General features: G+C 37.0%; 1 protein-coding gene across 2 annotated transcripts in view; it reads right to left on the bottom strand.

Moving 5' to 3' along the window:
* Positions 1-22,283, bottom strand: part of PRKCE (protein kinase C epsilon) — a 283,897-nt gene that overhangs the window by 174,830 nt on the left and 86,784 nt on the right. For both annotated transcript variants that reach the window (XM_088161260.1, XM_014877250.2), the window contains exon 2: positions 10,751-10,814. In XM_088161260.1, coding sequence (XP_088017386.1) covers positions 10,751-10,814 — 64 coding nt within the window. The remainder of the gene's footprint in view (positions 1-10,750; positions 10,815-22,283) is intronic.

The raw sequence follows: 22,283 nt of genomic DNA, 5'->3' as shown, positions 1-22,283 counted from the left end.
GTTCTTTCTTCCTTTCTTGCCTTACAATATTGCTGTGCAAATGTAAACAATTATATTGCTCTGAAAAGGAGAGGTACAGCTGCTTCCAGTATTTTAGGCAGAGGTGAACAAATACCCTGGGTCACTTCTATCTACTACAGAATGTTCATGAATTGCAATGGAAGAGGTTTCCTCTAAATAGCAACCATTTGCAGCACAGTAGACTTCCATGATGAAGTTAAAAAATGCTGTATTGAAGATTTTTTTTAAAACACTGAGTCTGATAGAAAAGAAAAGCACATGCTTCAAAAGTCACTGGAAAGATCCAGTTTCCAGGTAGTGATCTGGGAATTATAATAAAGAAGTAAAAAAAGGAGTATTTCTCAGTGTTCCTTTACAATACTCTAATATAAATAAGTTGGTTTTAATTTTTTAAAATATATTCTGTCTTGAAGGAAGGAGCCTTGCTGGTGCAAACTGAAGTTATTAGAATTCCTCAGATTTATTCATGGTGAGTATTTTGACCTAGATGCTGCCATTATTTGACCATTTATCAATGCTTAAGCTTAGTGTGTGCATGTGTGCAGATGTTACAGAAGTACAATTTCTTAGAAATATACCTTATCCTTACTGTACAAGAACTCAAGGATCTACACAGTATGCAATAGCTGCAAGTCTGAAGTACCAGTCAGTTTGTTTAAAGCTTCTAGTGCACATTTAAATCTGTATTTTACATTATTCCTGATATCTATCATATATAATTCACTTCTTTTGATAAATACATGGAAGACATATGGCAGAAATAATGAAAGCAAACTAAAGAATATAATGAAAAAAAAAGGAGGGAAAGTAGCAGGCAGGGCTTAGATTATGTATCTCAGCTTGCAATACAGCCCCTAGTATAGCCCTTCTAAAAATTCAGAAATAATGAAAGGGCTTAATCTTCCTTTTTTAATTTTGCAGCTTCCTTTTAAAAAACCTCTAACTTGGAAGTGATGCAAGGTTACTCAGTCAATTTTAATTCCAGAGACTGCCTTTTACAGTGGCAAAACAATTTTTCCCACCACAGGTACTGAGTGTTCATGAAAAAGTTAAAATAGTTTAACCTTTCAAAACTATATGTAAATAAGGTATATTTTTGACACTCCAGCTGTTTACAGTACTGTAAAATTCATATTTTAGAAACAGTAGCAGATTTTCAGGCTATGTTGAAGGCAATAGATATTTGGTTCATGATATTCACAGAACAAGTAAGTTTTCATAATCCAACTGATGCATGGAATAGCCAGGATCATGGCTAGACCTATTTTCTCATTTGTCCACCCCCTAAATTTTTAATCAGAATAGATAATACCAAGGCCTTTTGCCTCAATTACCCTAAAAATAAACAGGTTTCACTGTTATTTAAAAATAAACAGATTTCACTATTGTTGGGAAACAAGGGTGAAGAGGGAAAAGATCTATGCAGAGCATATTACTGCACCAGCAGAAGTGTAGAGCAAAACACTAATAAATCATAAAAGATTATTTATTTCATGAAGTACAAGTAATGCCCCCAAAACTCTGATATTATATGCATTTTCAACATCACATCATAGTATACAGTGAGCATTGGACTCACCCATGTTGTGTCTTCTATTGTGAAAAATAGCTAGCCACACACAGATTTAAAAAAATATATTTATTTCAAAATTTACTACTTGTTCATGTTTCATTTATGTATGAAAACACCACTATAGATTTTAATGTGATATATTTCTCCCATTTTTTTCAAAAAACACACTAGGCATATTCAGTGATAAAATTAAACATTCCTATTCCAAAGGCCCTGCATGATTTTGTTAAAAAACTCCCCAACATATGGAAATCAGAGCTTTTACTACAGAAATGGAACAGCGAGCAACAGCAGTTGGGAACATGGTATGTATATGAGTTTCAATCCTTTTTCAGCCTAACACACTTTTCCTTAAGAAAGTACAAACTCTTTCAGTACAATACAAAGGTGCCTTTAAGCCAAATTTTCTATGTCTTGCTCCCTGCAAAGCATTTATTTTGGCAAGTGGCTAAAAGCCTGCCAAGGAAAGGTCGCTGATCTTTGCCTGAAAAGCTTGAGCCAGCTTTATACAGTAAGGGCTTAGTACAAACACACAATGCTTACCAGATGTTCAATCAGCTAACTGGATACAATCCAAGGGATGGCTATAAATCCATGGAGAGATGTTCGTTATGAAGGCATTTGCCACACAAAGTTCAATTTATATAAGCACCCTTTGGAGAACCTCTACACTGAGCAGTGCAGTCTAAAAGGCTCCTGCACTGACAGACTGAACTGTCACCAAGTGCTGATTTGTGTGTGCACAGATACCTTTAAAAGGAAATCTGGGGTTCAACTGTTAACCTGCAAGGCTCATTTTCCCAAATAAATGCCTGTGCCATTACTCAAGTCAGTGTCAACTGGCAAGAGTCAAAAACTTAGCCCAGACTCAGACTAATATTATTTCACAGCTCCTCTTCTCAGGATTTCCAGTTATTGTCATTTGGATTACAACACAAAAGTATCTGCTCTCAGATGCCACGCTACCAACAGGTGAAATTTTGTCTCAGAAGAAATACATCACCTATTACACCAACAAGCAAATACACACGAGTCAGGTACTGCAGTTATCTACTGACATTAACAAATCCTAACAGACTGGGGAAAATAAGAGATTTATTTAGAGTGGTTCATTTCGGATGAGAAAGTTGTCTGACTGTAGGTTGCATTGCTCAATCTCCACATTAGTATAAATGTTTGTTTGGTGGGTTTTTCATTTCATTGGTTGGTTTGCTTTAAAATAAGCAAACTAGAAACTCAATATCTGGATGGTTAAAGATTTCTTATAGTTGTAAAAAAAGTCATAAAAGAGATGAATAATTTCAAAAAGAGAAAAAACTGGAAAAAATTTCATTTTTGTAATAAGCATCCACACATCAGCACTGATGTATTTTAGGTTTAAACCAAATAAGACTCAAGAGAAAAAGTGTATTAGTAGCAGCTTTGCATCATCCCTCCTAAGAGAAGATGATAAAGGCATAGCAGAAGGAGAAAACTTTGTAAATCAGTTTGTTTCTTTTGTTTCTTTGATTTTAACCTTTTCCCTCAGTCAGAGTTTGAGTGCTGATTTGGAACTGAAGAAATGAAAACCTGAATGGGGGGAAAAATTAATTCCCCAAACCCTATCTACATAAAACCAAAGCGTCAAAGGAAATAAGCTCTAAGTTGATATACTACATAAGGAATTTTGAACAAGAAGATTGTGGTTAAGTTTGTTGTTGTAAGGTTGATTGTTGTTTTTCTCTTAAAGCAGGAAAGTCAGCAGGAAGAAAGCCAAAAAGCCAGTGTAGGACTCTACCCAAGCTAGGAATAAAATGTGAAATTAGACCTTTAGATTGAAGTCCTTCTTATTGAGACAGAACAGAGCAGAGTAACCAATGTGTGCCTGCTTTTTCTGACTGGATATTTTGCTTTACAGTAGGAAGAGAGAAAAGCTATAAAGTATTGACACTTCAAACCCTCTATCTCCCTGAGCACACAATATTCCCAAGAACTTCTAGGGGAAGCTGCATTTGTAGAAGAGCTCTAACTTGCAAACCTACATGAATCAAGAGACTGAAGACAAAAACCATCCAGTTAGCACTGCCAGTTCACCACTGTTCTGCTCACACCGTTTCAGATTATTTTAACTCCCAGGAAAAGCTCTAGGCTTGAGTCTAAAAATGTAATGTTCAAGTGTTTTGCTGAGTCTCAGTAAATAGTTTCCCAGATATCAAACAGCATCCTTACTTCACAGATACTTTACATTTTACCATTGCCCCAGTGCCAATGGATCTTTTTGTGCAGATCCTTTCTGCTTCACCTACAGCTCTCAAAAAGCTACAGAGGCTACTTAGGTGTCCCTGAGAGATCCATACTCTGACTAAACCACTGACTGTCCCTAGACTCCCGAGGAGTCTGCCTAAGACATTTCCAACATTCAGCTTCTTTTCAAACATGAAAATACAATGGAAAGTATGAATGTGTGAGCTGAACTCTTAATCAAATTCTGGGGGACAAAATAAAAGATAAAAATGTTTTCAACAGTGAACCTACGATGACTGAGTCTCTTTTTTCCCCATGTGTTTACCGTAAGTGAATGGGTTATTAAGAAATAGGTTCTCCACCCATTCTCATTTAAAAACAAACAAGCAAAAATAACCTAGTAAAGATGTAACATTTGCAAACAAGTGGTTAAACCACCAAAGAGAAAACTAATGCAGTAAAGAAGGTTGATTCCTGTGCTGAAATCTTAAAATGCAATTACTTGCAGTGAAATGCTGGTGATTAACTTGAACCTTTTGAGAGAGACACTATAGCCAGGAGGAACAGTAAAGATGGACTAGATGGACTAGAGATACATCCTGATGAAGAGATCAATCAGTGGAAATAAAGAAAAATTTGTACCTTCTGAGAAGGTTTCAAAGAAATTGAGAAATGTTTCCATAAGGAAAGGTGAGCTGTTACCAGAAGAATATTCAGGCCTGAGGTCTATCTACCAAGTCAATAATACAAATTCTGAACAAACTTGAGAATTATTTCACTGCCTGTTCAGCACCCCAAGATCAGCAGCTGATGGCTACGAGGAACTGCCAAGCAAACAGCCTGTCAAAGTTGTATTTGCAATAGAAGATATCAGCAAAAGAAACCACTACTCTTCAGGCATACAAATTCCTGAAACAACCAAGCAAAAATGCTCCCTGATTTAGACTTTGAGATTTCTGATTAAGCACTTTCCACTGTTCTCTGTTCAAACAGTGCCTGGCACAACCAGATCTCATTCACTGAGCCCTTATAGCACAAGAAGCACAATTAATGATGATGACAATGACAACTACAAGTACTTGAAGGAAAAGCACTGGCAAAGAGATACATTAGGAATTGTAGAGAAAGTTTTTATCCTGTGGGATTTTTTCTGTGAACAGATTTTTGCAAAAGGATGCTACGACATGGAACAGAAATGTAATTTTCTTGCTGTATCAATTCGACTGAAGTTGAATGCCTGAAACAAGTCCTCTGGATATTTTGATTAACAAGCTGTATCTATGTTACAGATCTATCAAGTATGGGATACAAAAATGGCATTAATAATCAGTCTCTGCTTCTACTAATACTTTTTTCATGCAGACCTTCTGTCCTGACAAGCCAATCAACAACAACCATAATTTGCAAACCTAAGAGCCTTGAAGTAAATGGGCTAGGAGAATTGGAAAACCTCTTCCAAATTCATATATTTTGAATTACATGCTAAATACATAGCCTGGTGCAGTCAGAGTTCTTAAAGACTTTTTTGTTGGGTATTTCAACACAGAAAGGCCAGATAATATATGTAAACAAAATGTTTTCCATTCACAAAATATAATTACTTCAGCCAGCAGGCTTTATTGTAAAGTATCACCTTATGTTCTTCATCTTGTGCAATTTTAGTAACTTAAAAGCAGATGAATCTGAAGATGAAAGCATTAGAAGCTGTGGTATTTTATTGCAATTCAACTGCTCACTCAAAAATGTGGAATCTGTAATTGTATCGAAAGACAATTCCATAATGCAAATTGGAAGATCTAACCACGATAAATAATCATTACAATTGATTACACATAGATCATAGAAAAAAAGTTTTGAATAGTTCTAAAATTTGTATTACATATTACCTAAAAAAAGGTAATATGTAATATGTAACACTTAAGAAAAAAACCTAACATATCAAGGTCATTCTGAAGTTGTCCACAGCTGATTTAATATTGACATATTTCAAATGGTAACTTAATTCTTAAGTTGGCAGAAAGCTACTGCAAGTGACTGTATCAGTTTCTGTCCCACATAAACGAGCAATTCCAAAGAAAGAAAAACCTTCAATGACAAATGCAGCACGCAGGTCAAGCTGTTAAATACAGCAGCACCTGTCTTTCAGTACATATAAAACTGACTTTGCTGAAAATGTTTTTAATCATTCCTCAGGCAATTTACCTCTCTTACCCACTTGCTGGCCATCTGTTACCCCAGTTTGTAAATCAAATCGTTGTGTCGTCATATTAGTTAAGTTTTAAACTTTAGCCTGCATTTGGATCTTAATCAGCTACATTGGAGCTCTTAAGTATTTCTCAAATAACTCAAAAAACGTTACTTAAAAAAAGCTCTTAAAGAACTAAAAGAAAAAGATGGAAAAAATAGATATAAAGACACTGCCAAAGCACGTCAATAAAACAGTGAGTGCACTTCAGTACAGAAATACTGCATATTCTACAGCAACACTGAATTAATACAGAAAATCAATATGACCTTGCACAATAAGCAGCACTGAAGAAATGAATAAGGCAGCAAGTCTTGCAGATTCTCCTGTTCACTGACAGACTGATACACGGATACATCCTTCTCCATAGCCCAGGCAGGAGTTCAAGATACAAGACTAAAAACCTGTGCAACCATTTGATCCAGTTTGCAAAGTAAGATAATAAATACAATAGATCTTTTCCAAGCTAATTCCTTTTTACAAACACCAGCCTGTTATAAACGTTGCTTTTCTTATAACTGCATACATAAAGGGGAGTCACCAAATGTTTACTTAATAGCAGAATTGACTAATTACAAGCTTTGCAAGACTAACAAACTATTTTGGTAGAAGAACAACTGCAGCCTCCCACATTTTGATTTGGTCTCCCAAAAGCAAGTTATCAGAAATGCTTAAGGATGCCATGTGCTTGCATATGGCACAGTACATATCTATGTACAAATTCCAACAAATCTATGTAACAAATTCCAACTCATACTGTTGGTGTGCCAGGTTCCCAGAAGCCACATTTGTTTGTTTGACCAGAGGGATTTGTTTTTGAAATAGCCCTTAAGGCTCTGGGCAGACAGTTCCTTAAGCACTTAAAAACACTTAAAGAAACCCAACCAAACTACTAAAATTATTTTTTAAAAAATTATAAATAGAACTTTACTGAATAACCGTTGCAGTTATTTTAGGCTGTGAATAGACACCTTAGTGCACATCTACATTTGGGAAGGTTCCAGTGATACAGCTGCTTCCATTCACAGAAAACAAATATAGATTTACTCTATATGCACAGACCTATTTTAAATAATCTACAGAAGGTAAATAAACCTGCACATGAATTCTGGCAAAGGATGTGTAAAGACATGACTCACAGGTGTCACAGAAATACTGCTCACACAGTTTCAAATGGAGAATTAAAAAGCCTTATTTTAAGAGCTGTTTTTTCACCCTCTTCCTATGTCAACATCACCAAAACGGTAAATTACATTGCAGAACTGATTTGGAAGCACAATATGGAAACCTTCATGCTTTAGCAGAAAAATTTAAAGCCTAGCTTTTGAGAACATCACCTTCTGTGTGACAAACAGTTTATTTAGCATTTTCTTTTCAGTATGTGGGCTGAACAGTTTCTACTACAGAATTTACAGAAGATTGCTAAAATAAATAGTTACTCACAATCCCTATCAGTGCAGAAACAAGCCTTCAGAAACTATAAGGAGGTACCAAAACAGGATTAGTGTAAAAAGGTGATGATAAAAACACTCCTCTTGGGGTTGTTGTTGTTCTTGTAAGGGCATTTTATGTATCTTGCTTTCCACTTCTCAGACTTTAGCATTTGTTTTCCAATCTTTTTCTGCTTTAAAGACTAGAACTGAATGGAAGCAAGTTCTAGAAAATATTTTTTTCAGAACAAATCAAATTCCCTGAAATTTGAACAATCCATTAGAAACTTCAAGTAGCAACTTGAAAGAAACTTCTACTGTTCTTTCTATAGTTCCACGTAAAAATGTTGGCCAGACACTGATATTGATATGCTAGGGTGGCTCTCAAGTCTGTCTCTGCCTAGGGAGAGGCAGAAGTAATCTATACCTGCCTTTGTAATCTACCAGATTTCCATCTGTTCTGCACACCTAAGACACACAAATCCATGAATGATTCAGCTTAGACAAGGGGAGGGGGGACGGAACAGGAATCGTGTGCTTTTGTTGAGGAAGTCAGCTTATAACAATGAACCGTTTTCATTGTTTTGCCATACAAATGCAAAGAGTGCAGAGGGATAAGCAATCTGGCAGCTGGGACTAGCAGCAATTGGATTTTAACAGGTACATGATAATAACATAAGCTTACTTTCAATTTATGTACCAATTTACCCACATAAGGACTCATTTGTAAAATTAGGACTTTTGCCTTTTAGAGGCAATACAGTAGAGAACGATGCTCTTTGTCCATATTAATGGATTGAACTAATCTTAAGTCAATTATACCAAATTAATTTGGATATCTGCCTGACAAAACTTTTAGAAATGCCAGATAACTGAAGCCACATTACTGACTGCTGATAACTAGAAACCTGCTTGTATCACATAGGGGAAACAAATCCAATTTTCAGTACACAGCATTACAAGGCAAGAGTGGCTGGTGAGTATATAGTATGTTTTTGCCAGAAACATGCTACGTGATTGCTTCCTCCAGTTAAAGCTGTTGCTCTGAGTATTTCTATTTTCATAAATTGCCTATTTTCCCCCTCCAAAATTCTATTTATGCATCATGAAAAGAATACTATGTACTCTTGCTATTCACAGTGACGACTGTGCAAAAAACAAGATCCTGGTTCAGAAATTTGGTCAATTTCAACCAACCCTGGCCACTCAAAAGTGATGCACCTACTATAACTTTGTATTCCTTTAATAGTCAAGAAATACAAATCAACTACAATGAACTGGCCCATTGAAATTCATAAAATACCTCTGATACATTATCTTTACCTACATATATATACATAAATGAAAGAGGCATTTTTAAAATATGTAGAATAAGCTACTTCCCATGTAGTCTAGGTGTTTCTGTTCACTACACAAGGTTGCACACAGTTATGTTAAGCTAGGTGCTTCAATAACATAATTAAATACCCAAAATTATTTAGGCCACAGTCCTAATAAAACAGTCCAATAATAGGATTTCATAGTATCACTAACAACACTATAAAAATGGTTTACCAACAGTTGTACAAACCTGGTCTGCTTTCCTTTGTGACTAAAACTGGAACCCTCCTAGAGAGTTTTGCAATACTTATACATAACACTTTCACAGTGTGTAAAAAGTTTTACACACTTGTACATTCCCTATTTCATTGCATGGGAAAGCTCAAAAAATAGACAAGTTCAATTGCATTTTGTAAGAGCACCAACTTATCTAATTTCTACCAAATTCACCTCAACTAAATCCTCTTGGTCTCCCTGAGAGTTTCCAGTAAGCCTTTCATAAGCTGTTTTCCCTCATGGCCTCTTTCCATTTGTGTGTTCCCCTCCAATGCTACTGTACCAACACAAATTTCTTTCCAAGTACCTTTCAAGTGTCACTACCTAATAAAGGAGACACTAGGATAGCCTTTTTTTTTAGACACTAGGATTGCCTGTGTAAAAGCTTAGAGTTTTAAACAACTTTTGAAGAACCACATAACATCATTCTTCCTGCCCTTTGACAGTCAGACTGACTAATGCATCTTGAGATGAAATAGTAACAGCAGGCTCACCTGGGTATCAATTAGCCATCAGTGTGAGGCTGGAAGAACATCTACCTGCCCTATGACAGAATGACACCAATGCCTTTAACCACATTTCAGGTGATCATTGTCATGCCACTCAGAAAGGTACGTGGGAACAACTATTTAATTGATATTTTCTTCAATAAGCAGGAAGAAAAAATGGTAGAGCATATCTCACATAGCTACAAAAAAGGGGCTACAAGATGAAGTTTGTTTTTAAAATTCAGGATTTATAGCAATATGTGTTTTTGCAAGCTACTGCTAGTAGCTGGTCAGAGTGCAGCAATTCATTACAAAGAACAGAAAGATAAACATGCTCTTCCTCTGTTTCTCCACTGTGCCAGGCAAAATAATTTCATTTCATAGCAGTTTTGGTTTCAGCTCCTGTCAAGGTTCATGTGAATCTTCTTTATGTACTGTGAACCAATGATAACCTCATTTAACTGAGCTCTATGAGCTCCTGGGAGAAGCTGATCAAAGCTGATTGCTGGACATAATTTAAGACAATCAATCATCTAGGCCATTTTGGCAGATCAGGCTGTCACCAAGTGCATGACTAAGACACACAGATTTACTTCTTCATAAATTATTTTATTCCTACAATACATCACTTGACGCTGTTTAAAGTAAGCAGCAGAAAATTATTTAGACTTTTTCTTAAGAATGTAATAAATACTTCTCTTCCATATTTGGGGCTTTTTCCAACATGTAACTGCTGTGTCATAAAAATGAAAACACCTCACATAATTACAACGTTCTGATCATTACTTTACTTGAAATGGAAAAATACCAGATATTAGAATTATTTTAAAAGAAAATAAACTCCTGTCCCTCATCTTTGATATCTTATCCTTTCTACCTACATAATGGTTAGTATTCTTCCAAAACTTAAAGAATTTGGAAGTTTCCTCTTTAAGTTAGTACTACTAAAATATGGTAATTTCATTATAGTAATTTTAGCTGGTATTGTTACCATCAGTGATTAACAAGGTAAGATAAAGTACAACTGCTTATTGACTCAAAGGCAGAAAATACTTTAACTTGAGCTCATACAGATTTGAGGATATGAGCACACACCTCTTCTAATACTTCCATTGCAGAGACCCTTGGAGATTGCATTCATGAAAGAGTAAGATAAAATATTGAAAGTCCCTACCTTCACCTGACGATCCTGAAAGGTCTATGATGACATACACTCTCCCTTCTGGCTCCAAGTCAATCTGTAATCAAGAAGAGAAAAAGAAAAAAAAAAATCAAATTTACAATGGCTCCCAAAGCAAGTGGCTGCACATGCAGGAAACAAGAAGTTTCCAAACCTCACAAAATCAAGGTGTAGGCAGGACACATTCTCTACCAATAGAGCCTCCTTTTGCAAAGAGGTGTTGAGGACCCTGCACCTTCACTGGATTAAAAATTAAGTGTGCACACTTAGAAAGTTTGAGCTCAGTGAATTTTACATTTCAAATATTTGATGTACTGTTCCGACATATATTTGCACCACTATTTTCAAGAAAGTCAAAAAGCGCCACAATTGAGCAACTTTTAAACTGTAATTTATACTGAGCCCAGATATGCAAATGTGGAAAACAACACTGTGACAGCAGGACAGACCAGCTCTGGTCACAGACCGGGGGAAATGAACACACACAGCTCATACAGCCGGTTAGCACGTGTTTATAATACTCCTTTTGTGTCCCCACTGGGAGAAGGAAATACATGCTTTATCCTCTCTTTCTGAAACACAAATTTTGTTTATTTCTGCACCATTCTGGTGGATTTTTAAGGAGTCTTTACCTATGTGGAGATCACTTTCACTCAGCATGAAATACAGGTGCTGGGTATCAAGCTGCTGTATTTCCAAGATTTCACAGGCTATGAGAATAAGCTCCGGTAAATTTAAGGCCCCACAATGAAGAGCTTATTACAGATGTCCCTGTATTTTATCATAAGTTTCATCAGCAAATCTAAATATTGCTGCAATTGAGTATCTTAATAGTACACAAAAAATTAAAAACGTTTTTTGCTGCCACGCATCTCTCAAAAATAAAACTGTAACTAAAACATTATTTAATCAGTAGCTTCTGCTGTAACATAGCAGTTACTGTCACATGATTTCAGAGACTGAGTGATGTGGCATTGTGCACATTAATACTCTATTTTCATCCTACCTCAGTAGGAAAACCACACAGGTAAGATTTGTAGGGGCCTTGTGTGCCAGGACCTGTCCTGTGTCCCAGCACTGCAGACAGGAGTTGGTGCTCCAGGAGGCACCAGGGCAGCCCCAGCCTGTCCATCAGCCCATGGCTGGGGATGGGCAGGTCAGGGCCAGACAGGGCAGGGATGTGAGCTCTGCTGTCACAGCAGGAACCCCAGAAGCTGCCCAATGCTTCTGCTGCTCTGAGGCACCCACACAGAGGTTGTGGCTGGGAACAGGCGCTGTCCCCTCCGTTCCCATAGCAGGGGAAGGTGGCCTTGCCTCCCCCTGCCAGCAAGTGACAGAGAGCTGGCCCTCTGCTGCCACAAGGGACACCAGGGTACACCAGGAGGTGAGAAGCAGGAGATCAACAACTCACACCAATAACTTAGGAGACCAACCTGTCAGTCTCCACAAATTAGCGAGTGAGTCAGGGGACACCAAACACCCTGGCTGTGCCAGGCTTTGCCAGCCTACATTCCACAGACAGCCCCATGGGGCCACCAGGTTTGGTTTTGTCACCAGGTTTCTCTCATCACCTGAGAGGAATTTACAGGAGAGTATTTCCTTCCCTTTCAGGACATGAAATTGCTGAAAGCATCAGGATGATGCAAGCTCCTCCCTCCACTGACCACTGTTCTTCAAGAGAGGGCTGGGAGAAGAGCTCACAGGTCCTGCTGGTGTCATCAGACCAACAGATCAAGAAAAAGGATCCCAGCAGCTGTATTGTAAATAGACCAGGCAGGAAATAGTGTTAGCAAGGCCAGGGGTTACTCAAAGGAAAATGAAAGTGTGGGTGTCTGGTTTTTTATAAATAATAGTGTTGAATTTCCAAAAATGACATTTTTAACAATTGCTGAATTGGCAGCATGAGTTTTGTGAGGGAGTTTTTTGGGGGCTTTTGGCCTTTTGTGTTTTGTTTTAAATAAAGCTGCTGATCTTGAAATACTGCTCCTCTCCCTTTGCCATTTTTAAATAAGAAAAATATTAGAAGATCAGAAGCACAGGTGCATGAATAGACTTTGATGTCTATGCTGAGGGAGGCTTTTGAAAAACTGCTGCAGCACTCAACAGATGGCTGTATTAAAGACAGACATGTCTGATGCTCTGTTTGTTTCAGCACTATACACTGTTTGATTAAGCTTTCAGTAAAATTCTTTATGCAGTTCAAATCCCAGTGTGCACACACACACACAAACCCCCAGCAGAAGAATCAGGCATCTGGACAAGTTACTGACCACCATCACAAAATCTCTGTTCTGCCCCTTTAATTACAAACAGCATTGGAAGCAACTCAGGAAAAAGACTGGAGGCCTGCAACCAAGTTTCCATTACCCAGCAAGTGGACTGTTTCAATTTACATTTTATTAGAAATTATGCTTAGTGATTTTGAATTGGAAATTTTGCTGATGCTCTATGAAAAATGAACTATTTATAAAAGGAAGTCTCTTTCACAAAGAAAGTCTTCATATCTTCTAATGCCAGTAAGAATGGACATATTCTTATTTTTAGATTTACGAATTACCCACATTTCATTTCAGTGAGTACTTGCACTGACAGTCTTATCATGAATTAGTACTTTTGCCAGAAGCCAGCAGCTCAGCTGTCTCAGCTGACCCTACATATGAAATGAACACCCCAACAAAAGCAGAATCCCCTAGACTGATTATCTGTCTACTCCTGTCTACTGTTTATCTATCTACCCCTTCTTTTCCTCTCAGGTCTTTCATGTATCAAGCCAAACAGAGAAAAAAAGGGACCAATTCAATCTTAATTATTCATTTCAAATGTCTAATTTAATGCTTACAAACATAATGGCATAAATACCTCCAAAATAGACTACTAGAATATGCATACTTTTTCTTTTCAATCTGTGCATTAAGCTATGCTTAGATTCTGCAATGCAATCTTATAAATAAGTAAAAAAGATGCATACAGCAAAATCTAAAGTTCCCATGCATTTTTCACGGAATGCCGTGAAAGTTATCACGTGCAAAATGCCCTCAGACATATGTAACCAGAAACAGAATGACTGGCCAAATTCAGCTGAATAGAACAGGCATCCTTGAATGCAATGGAAATAGTTTGATCACAGCAATTCTGATTCTGACCCTTCTCTCTGACTAAAAATACCTCTCTCTGAAAGCAGTCTGGCTTTTATATGTGCAGAGAGAACTTATGAGGAGACATCTACAAAAGACATTACTGGTCAAAAGGAAACAGGAACAAGGCAAGATGCAAACTAGGGATGGGACAGAGGAGTTGATACAAGATCAGCTTTGCTGTAAGTCAGACACATTGCAAAACACGTGCCTTGCACAAACACATCACATTTGCCACATGCAGCAAAAGATGTAACAACTACCACTGAGCAAAATCTTCGATCACCAAAACATTTTATCCTGTTACTGACCCATGATATTGCTGTGACTTTTTTGCTGAAATACAGTTTTAGCACGTGCAAGTAACATTAATTAAAAAGGTAATTAAAACAAGTTCTATATTGTTCAAATAACAACATGTGGCAGACTGAAATGAGTGCAATCATTGCTGGAAAGCAGCACAGATAATCAAAAACTCCAGGCCTGAATAAAACCTATTAGTAGCCTGTTTCAGAGAACAAAAGGCAACCATCCATAAAACCAGACATACTTGCAGAGGAAAAAACCCATGTTGAAACCAAGGCCAAGCTTCAGCATATTGAAAGCATTTATACAGTTTCACAGTCATTAATGGATTTTATTTTCAACACCCTTCTGAGACAGTTCCCCATATGCAAAAGGGGATACTCCCAAAGGCACAGGCTAGACTAAATGACTTTCTGGCAAGTGATACAAGAAGCCTATGGTTAAACAAGAACTGAACTCTGGTCTCTGGAGGCCCAGACTGCCCACTGGACCATTCCTCCTATTCCTCAGTTAGATTCACTTTGTCAAGCAATAGACATCCTGTCTTCCAGCAGTATCAAAAATAACCAAGAAGTCTTTTCTTCCCCTCTTTTTTTAGACAGTTTTAATGGGTACATATCTAGGATGAAATTTCTTTTCTTTTGCATTCAGGTAATACTCATCAGTAAAAACAATACCAAACAAAATATGCTGAAATATTTCTCTGCAGCATTTTCAATGGAGCATCATTCTTGGGTAACCTGGAGTAATGCAAAATTTAATCAAACTATGCATAAGATTGTGAAAATGGTCCAGCTTTTCCTCGAGGTTTGTTTTACACAAATTTTTGACTCCTAAGTGTTCCGAAAAGCTGAGCCCTAAACTCAGCCAGAAGTTCACCATTTTCCTCCTCTCAGGTAGTAAGACATTATTTCCCACCCCTAAAAATAAAAACTTGGAGAGAATTATCTTAGACCAAGATTTTCTAAGGAAACCAAACATTCTCTCTAATCTTAAAATGATGAAGAAGATTAGAATATGCTATGGAAATGCTTGTGTTGCACTGATGCATCATATTTGAATATGAATAAGATTTTATGTACAGCCTGAATAATTCCATCAGCATTTGAGGGAGTTCTTCCCCTTCCACTTGACAGCATCAGCACAGATTTTGCATGCTCTATGGCACAAGCTGAGACCTGTTGTAAGCAAACAGCAAACCAGTGTCTTCAGTGGCTCAGTGCCACAGGGTTTCCTTTGATCACAACAGAGTCCATCAGCCACCTATGTTCCAACACAAGGACATCACCTGAGGTTCAGTGCACTGCACCCATTTAGAAGCCAACTTGTCTCAAGAGAAATTTAAGAACAGTCATTAACATAAATCCAGATCTGATATAAAAAAATGTGTGGACGAATGCATTTTTCATGACTGAAATTTCTAAAAGCAGAATGGTTGAGTAAGTTTTACTCTGATCTTGCTTAGCTAGACAGTATATGAAACACAGCAAAACCCCTTCAAACCTAAAGCTGTTGAGGATTTTGGCAACGGTATAAACCTAAATGGACTGTGTAAGCCACAGAAACAGAAAGAATTAAATCATAAAACCTGCTTTGCACCTCTTCTTGTGATGTTCTAGGATTATCTGATATTTGGGTAGCTTAAAGCATAAGCCTCCAAGCATGTGATCTGTCACTGCAGATGGTTATTTGATTCATGTCAGACCTGGGAAGTCAGTATGGTTTAACCCTTCCTGAGTGTAGCATAACAAAGTTTCTTATTGAACACACAATTTCTCTGAGAGAAGAAGGGAAGAGGTTGTGCTTAAAGTGATGATAGCTGCAAAGGCTGAAGGGGGCTGGTTCCTGTGTCTGTTGTTTTGAGAGGTATTTATCAATTTTGGTAAATATAATTCCCATGAAAATCAGAACAGTTATAATCTAATAGAAAATAACTGCAAAGTCGGTCCTGGTCTTTTGTTCTTTAGCCACGAGATGTTTGTGCTTCAATTTAAATAGCTAATAGGGTATCCTATTATAATTTATTTAATAGAAAATAAAATATGAACAGTGATACTTTTCAATATAGCCAATATGACTGCAGCCCAAGTAATTTAAAAACTTTCAAACTCTCCGTGATTATTGGAACATAGTTAAACTCTTGACCAAAGGAACAGCCAAATGTATGATTAAACTTGCCTCAGCATTTACACCTGAATCCCTGTCAAGCTCATCTGAAATCAAGAGGTTTGCAATAAGCTCCATAAGGTCAGCAAAATAGCTGAGCAAATGTTATTTATTAAGAGTATCTAAAAATTAAGAAGTTTACACATTGCATCATTAATTACATGAGTGAACTTGACTTTCAAAAGAAATTACCCAGAAAACATTCTAGAGGAAACTTCCTTAGAATCTCCATTTACCTCCATGATGTTCTTCACCCCACCAACCTCTTGCTCTTCTGGCAAAGGCAGCAAGATAATTTGGACTCAGTGCACTGTTACAATGTTCACAAATCTGCCTTTCATTATGAACATTACATATTTGATTATCATAATTAGAGAGAAACGTAACACAGCTTGACGCATTGTAATTGACCACAATGATATACATAAAGGTTCAGAAATTTTGGCCACAGGGGATTCTATCAATTATTTACTCATACTCAAAAGTCAACAAAAAAAACCATCAAACATCTTGCATGACCTACAGAAAACATCAAACACTTTCCTGTGCCAGACACATGCACTGACATAATACAGAGCAGCAGCAGCTAGGGAGAAACAAGATTGAGCTGAAATAACCCACAGTATTCAAAAACCAACTCTAAAGCAAGAATCCTTCCATTACTTAATAAAGCATATACTGATGCTCAGTTGTGGTGTCCTGAATCACAATGACCTTGGTCTTCCATGACCTGTTGTGCCCAAGGCCTCTCACACACCAAGGAAGGAGCATTTTTGAGTGCACAGTGATGCATGCACGTGTGTTTCAGCACAAGCACATCTGCACTGTTAAAAGTAACATTTTAATGTTTATGTATTAGAAGGACCAACAACTCTTATGGACCACTGTGCTGAGCCTGGGGTGCTCAGGGCTCATTTTCTTGTAGAATCCAGAAAGTGAACCTGGACAACTGGCTCTATTTACATGTAACAGACAGCAGAGCAGTACAAACGACTGCACAGGCATCGAGCAGCATGACCACAGAGGGGTCACTGCACAAAACCAAGCTTCTGTCTCCATGACCTGAAGCAAGGAAGAGATTATCTTTACTTCTTTGAAAACTTCAGAAGGTGGAGAGTATGTACAAGGTAATACCTATTATTACAGTATTTATGAGTTATATGGCAAACTGGTTTCTAAACACATACAATCACAATTCATGACAAAGGGAGATAAACCAATGAGCAGAAAAATAAGTCAATGACCTTAAGAGATAAGGCTGCCTAGACTAACCATTCCAGGCATTCTGTATGTGAACAGGTCAATGGAAACTCACTAACATAAGTGCTCCAGACACAACTGTGTGCTATTTGTTGGTTTATTTAACCCAGTATAGTTATTCTGATGATGTAAATATGTTCCATTATTAAGAGCCTTATGAAGACAAGGGAATAAGCTGAAGTTAGGTAGTATTTTTTTTCACTGTACTAAAACTGTATCTAAACTAGAAATAGAGGTGGCAGTATTTTAGCAATGGTTATGAAGAAAAAATACAAAGAACCTACACAAGCCCAGATACAATGTGAAGTACAACGTATAAGAGCTGGATTAGACTGAGAAACACCCAACTAGACTTTTTGAGTGAACAGACAGCAAAACCACCTACTGAACAAAAGCCTGCATAAAGCCATTCTCTTGGAACATCTGCTATATGCATTTCAAGAAAGAAAAGAAACTCTTCAGAGCAAAAACACTTTCCCAAACAGATGGTTATTTGATTTAAGAATAAGGGAATTGCATTGTGTGGTAAGATCTGACCTGTAATTTCATCACAACGCTTTTCAAAATGTATTTCTTAATGCACTAGTGCAGTGGCACTCTCCAAACCACAGGGAAATAATTAACTGTCACAAAGTATTTAAGACATGTTTGTTGTCTTGGCTTACAGGCATTTTTAAAAGTCATGGTACAGAACTGCAACCAGAAGGGAAGTTACCTTACACCCAGCAATAAAACACTGAGCAGGGAGTCAGGGCTGCTAGCACACAGTGGTTAGCCAATTACTACATGTTAAAAACTGATAAAGGCTATCAAATTATCTTACCACAGTACAATTTCAGACAACCACTTGCTCAGATGCCAAAGCCAAACTCATAGGTGGTACATTTGTTCAGTCTCAGGAAGCACCTAAACATGACAATATTTGGAGTTTTTCCTAAATTACTTCAACCAGATATTTGGAGTTTCTCCTAAATTACAATAATAGTTCCTCTGAGTAGACAACTTTTCAATGCTTTGCACCACCATCATGAAATATGTGTCTGTATAAAAATAAGTACATGGATTGACTGGTAGTTTTTCCTCCCCACATAAAACCATTTTGGTGCACTGCATACTTTTTTCCTTAATTCCTTAAGTAATTCCCGTATTCCCTTACATCCTTTAAGCAAGAACTCCTGCCTGAAGACTTACAGATTAAGATACAAAAGCAACACTACCTATTTCCCAAAAAAATGTATTTCTTCTCTTTCTCAAAACACTCCTTTCTTGCACTGTCCTCCTGCCATGTATATTCTGGGAACTCGAGGTAGTACACAGTAGGCAATATCCACATAGCATTTCTGTACAAAGAATAAAGGAAATAATTGTGCTGATTTTTAGATCTCAAATCAGAGAAATTAACTGCTGCAAGATTCAAGACTTTGGTGTAACATATTCATTTTTTGTGTATTAAGTATAAATTAAAACTCTTACAAAACAAGGTAAAATCCAAAGTCCTAGGAAATGGTGATACTAGATTATGTTAAGTTGATGTTCAGTTTTCTCCTGTCATTCCTATTCTAGTCCTAAGAAGAAAAAAAAACAAAAAAAAACAAACCAACCAAAAAACCCCCCAACACCATTCAAAAAATCCAAACACCAAAAAACCCTATTACAACCAAAAAAAAAACCCCAAACCCACAAAGAAAAGACAACTCTGGAACTTGCCTATGAATTGAATGTAGTTCAAAACAAAGGTCAAGAACATTGATGATAACCCGGTTTGAGTAAAGCTTTCATCTGCCTTAGAGCAAACATCTTCCCAGATATTAGAAAATAAACAAATCTTACATGAAACCTCAGCCCAAAGTAGGCAGACCCTTCAGTATTAGTCTCAGAGCCTTTCCACAAGAGGTTCAGACTTTCAGTCTCTCAAACACTACTGTGCAATACCTGTCAGGAACTTTTGAGAGAAGTCCAACTGGACTTACGGTCTTCAATGAGCCAAGAATGCAGCAGGGAATTGAATCCACTTCAGCTCAGCTCTAGCTCAGGCTCATTTCTAAGTAGAGCTGTGCTGGCTTTGTTTCAGCCAGCAACAAAATTCACATCTAGGTTTTGTTTCAATTAAAAACTCCCCAACATCAAAACCACCACCACTGTTTATGGGTGTGAATTCAGTTCAGCTCTCCGGGAAGAAAGGTGAAAGGCCTTTCTTATCTGGAAGGCAAGCACATTAAATGCACTCTCCATTTGCATTCACAACAGACATTAATCCTCCATTAGGAAGTAAACAGCTTGAATCAATATGCTGCAAATGGACAGACTGTACTTCAATGACACTTGCTGGAACTTTTAAAGTAGCTTGTTGATGTGCAAGGCCAGCACTGGCTGCAAGCCAGAATGCATCAGCAGAGAGAAATAAACTGATGGGTAAATTTTTACTCTTCTCTCTTGCCAATTTGATTTAGATATGAATGAAATTCCCTCTCCCCACAACCCTCAAGTAAAGTGGCTAAAACTACAAAATATGCAATTAGGATAGCCCTAGTGGTGTGCCCAGAGGTGCCTTTGATCTCAGAAACTGCCTATGAATGACTAAGTCCTTTCCCTCAAGTTTCCAGAAAACAAACAATATCTTATTAAAAAAAAAAAAAAAAACACCTCTAGAAGCTATAAAGACTTTGCTGAAAATTCCCCAGTATCCAAGCTGCTCCTCTACCTGTGCAAAACTGGACTTTTAACATGACCAAATCCCTGACCTCCTTTGCAGTTTACCTTAATGTACCTTTCATGAAATTTGGCTGGCAATCAACTTGTCAGCACTGTGTCACCACACTCAGTGATTGACTTGAGATTTTGTTTCGAGTCTCACCTTGGCACCCAAAGCCAAAGAAGAAGGTCACAGGGCTGGACTCTTTGACCCACCCAGATGGTCAAACTGCCCCAAGGCAGTGCCAAAGAAGAGCAGCTCTGTGGACTACCCACTAGGCAAGAAACAAAGAACACTAATTTAAGAGAGCAGAACTAAAGAAAGCTGCAGAAATAAAATAATACAGGGTTTGAAACATCTTAAATTAAAAAACACACGTGAATGAGAAGAATAAAGGATGTAAGGAAGGAGACACTGGAACATGCAAAGACAAAAATTATATATGAAGCTCAGAAGTGGCATGAAGTTGTCATAAGGAAACAAAAGGAAGTAAAATAATATTTCAAGAGCAAAGCTATGCAAAACTTACTCTAAAAATTATTCTAAAAGTTTTCTTTTGGAAATATTAACCTCTTTTAACCTCCTTCTTAAATATAAGAATGCTTCTCAATACAATCTCAGCTGTCCTGCTATATCAGAAGACACAGCTTTATCCCAAACATAAGGGATAAGCTTTTAAAAAGTAATAAAGAAGTTTAAAACAGTTTTTAGATCGACACCAAAACCATGCTGACTTAGTTAAGAAGTTTTATTATTCATCTAGGGAGTTGAAAACTTGTCATTTGTTAACATAAAATATCTCTGTTCATTTATCCTTGCAATTGGTAATTTTAGTAACTTAAATGCAATTTGAAAAAATGTGTCTCCTACTTGCCTGTTAAAGCTCACTACAGATACATCTCTATTTTCAAGGAAGGAAATTGAAAAGCAAAAAGAGAATTAGATCCTTATATAATATAGATATAGAATTATCTAAATTTGGGTTAGAAAGGAGAAGAGATTGCAAAAATATCATGAAAATATTTGTTTCCCAGTTAGAAAAAAATTCCTCTACCAAGCAAAAATGAAAGCACAAATACACAAGCTTCAAAAATTAAAAATCAATGTTCTGCTGGGTTATGAAAACAGAAGAAAAAAGTATGTTCTACATAAATATTCTCCATGTCCTTTCACATATGTATCTGTAAGTTGAGTTTCTTTACAACAAACACTGACATTATAATAAACAAACACTGCATGATATACAAGCCACAATAGTTCTACAGAATTGGCATCAAGTATTTAAACAAAAGCATCCTTTTGGGAAATCTCTCTCCTACTTACAGCATGCCAAGAATTGCATTGATTCAGAGACTTTGATCAAGTTAAGTTTTAAAGCAATTTGAAAAGAGAAAACAGAATTAAAGAAAATAAAATACAAGCTTCTTGCAAAATTATCTTTGCCTTTTTTTTTTCTTTTTCATATCTTCCTAAATGCTTGTTCAGCTTAGAATGAAAGTCTTCATTTTGTCCTCACACTCTGTGGCACACACAAGTGCAAGCAGGATTATAAATTCATCCTTTGCTGTACTGAGCACACCCAGGAGCCCCAGGCAGGTTCAAGGAAGGATGTCTGTAACAGTGTGGGAACTGAATGCACCTCTCAAGTCTCAGTTCAATATCTAAACAGAAAGATCATTCCTGTTTTCTAAGGGAAAAGGCAATTTCTAGTGTCTTGTAATAAATAAGCATTTTGCCAGTAAATGTGGCAGTTTCAAGCACACAAAATGAGATTTATATTAGATATGTTCAATCCTGCAATCACTCCCAAAAGAGTAAATTCAATAACAGCACCAAAATATTTAAGTTTCTTGAACAACTACCCAGAATTGGTAAAAAATGTCTCAAAAACTTAAAAGAAATGTACACTTCCCCAATGCTATCTTATGTGCCTTTCTAAAAAAAATTGCCAGAGGAAATAAAAAATTTA

The sequence above is a fragment of the Sturnus vulgaris genome, chromosome 3, assembly GCF_052056855.1.
Source record: "Sturnus vulgaris isolate bStuVul1 chromosome 3, bStuVul1.hap1, whole genome shotgun sequence".
In the NCBI taxonomy this organism is placed as follows: Eukaryota; Metazoa; Chordata; class Aves; order Passeriformes; family Sturnidae; genus Sturnus; species Sturnus vulgaris.
Note: the sequence above shows the minus strand (reverse complement) of the source record. Positions and strands in the feature narration are given on the sequence as shown.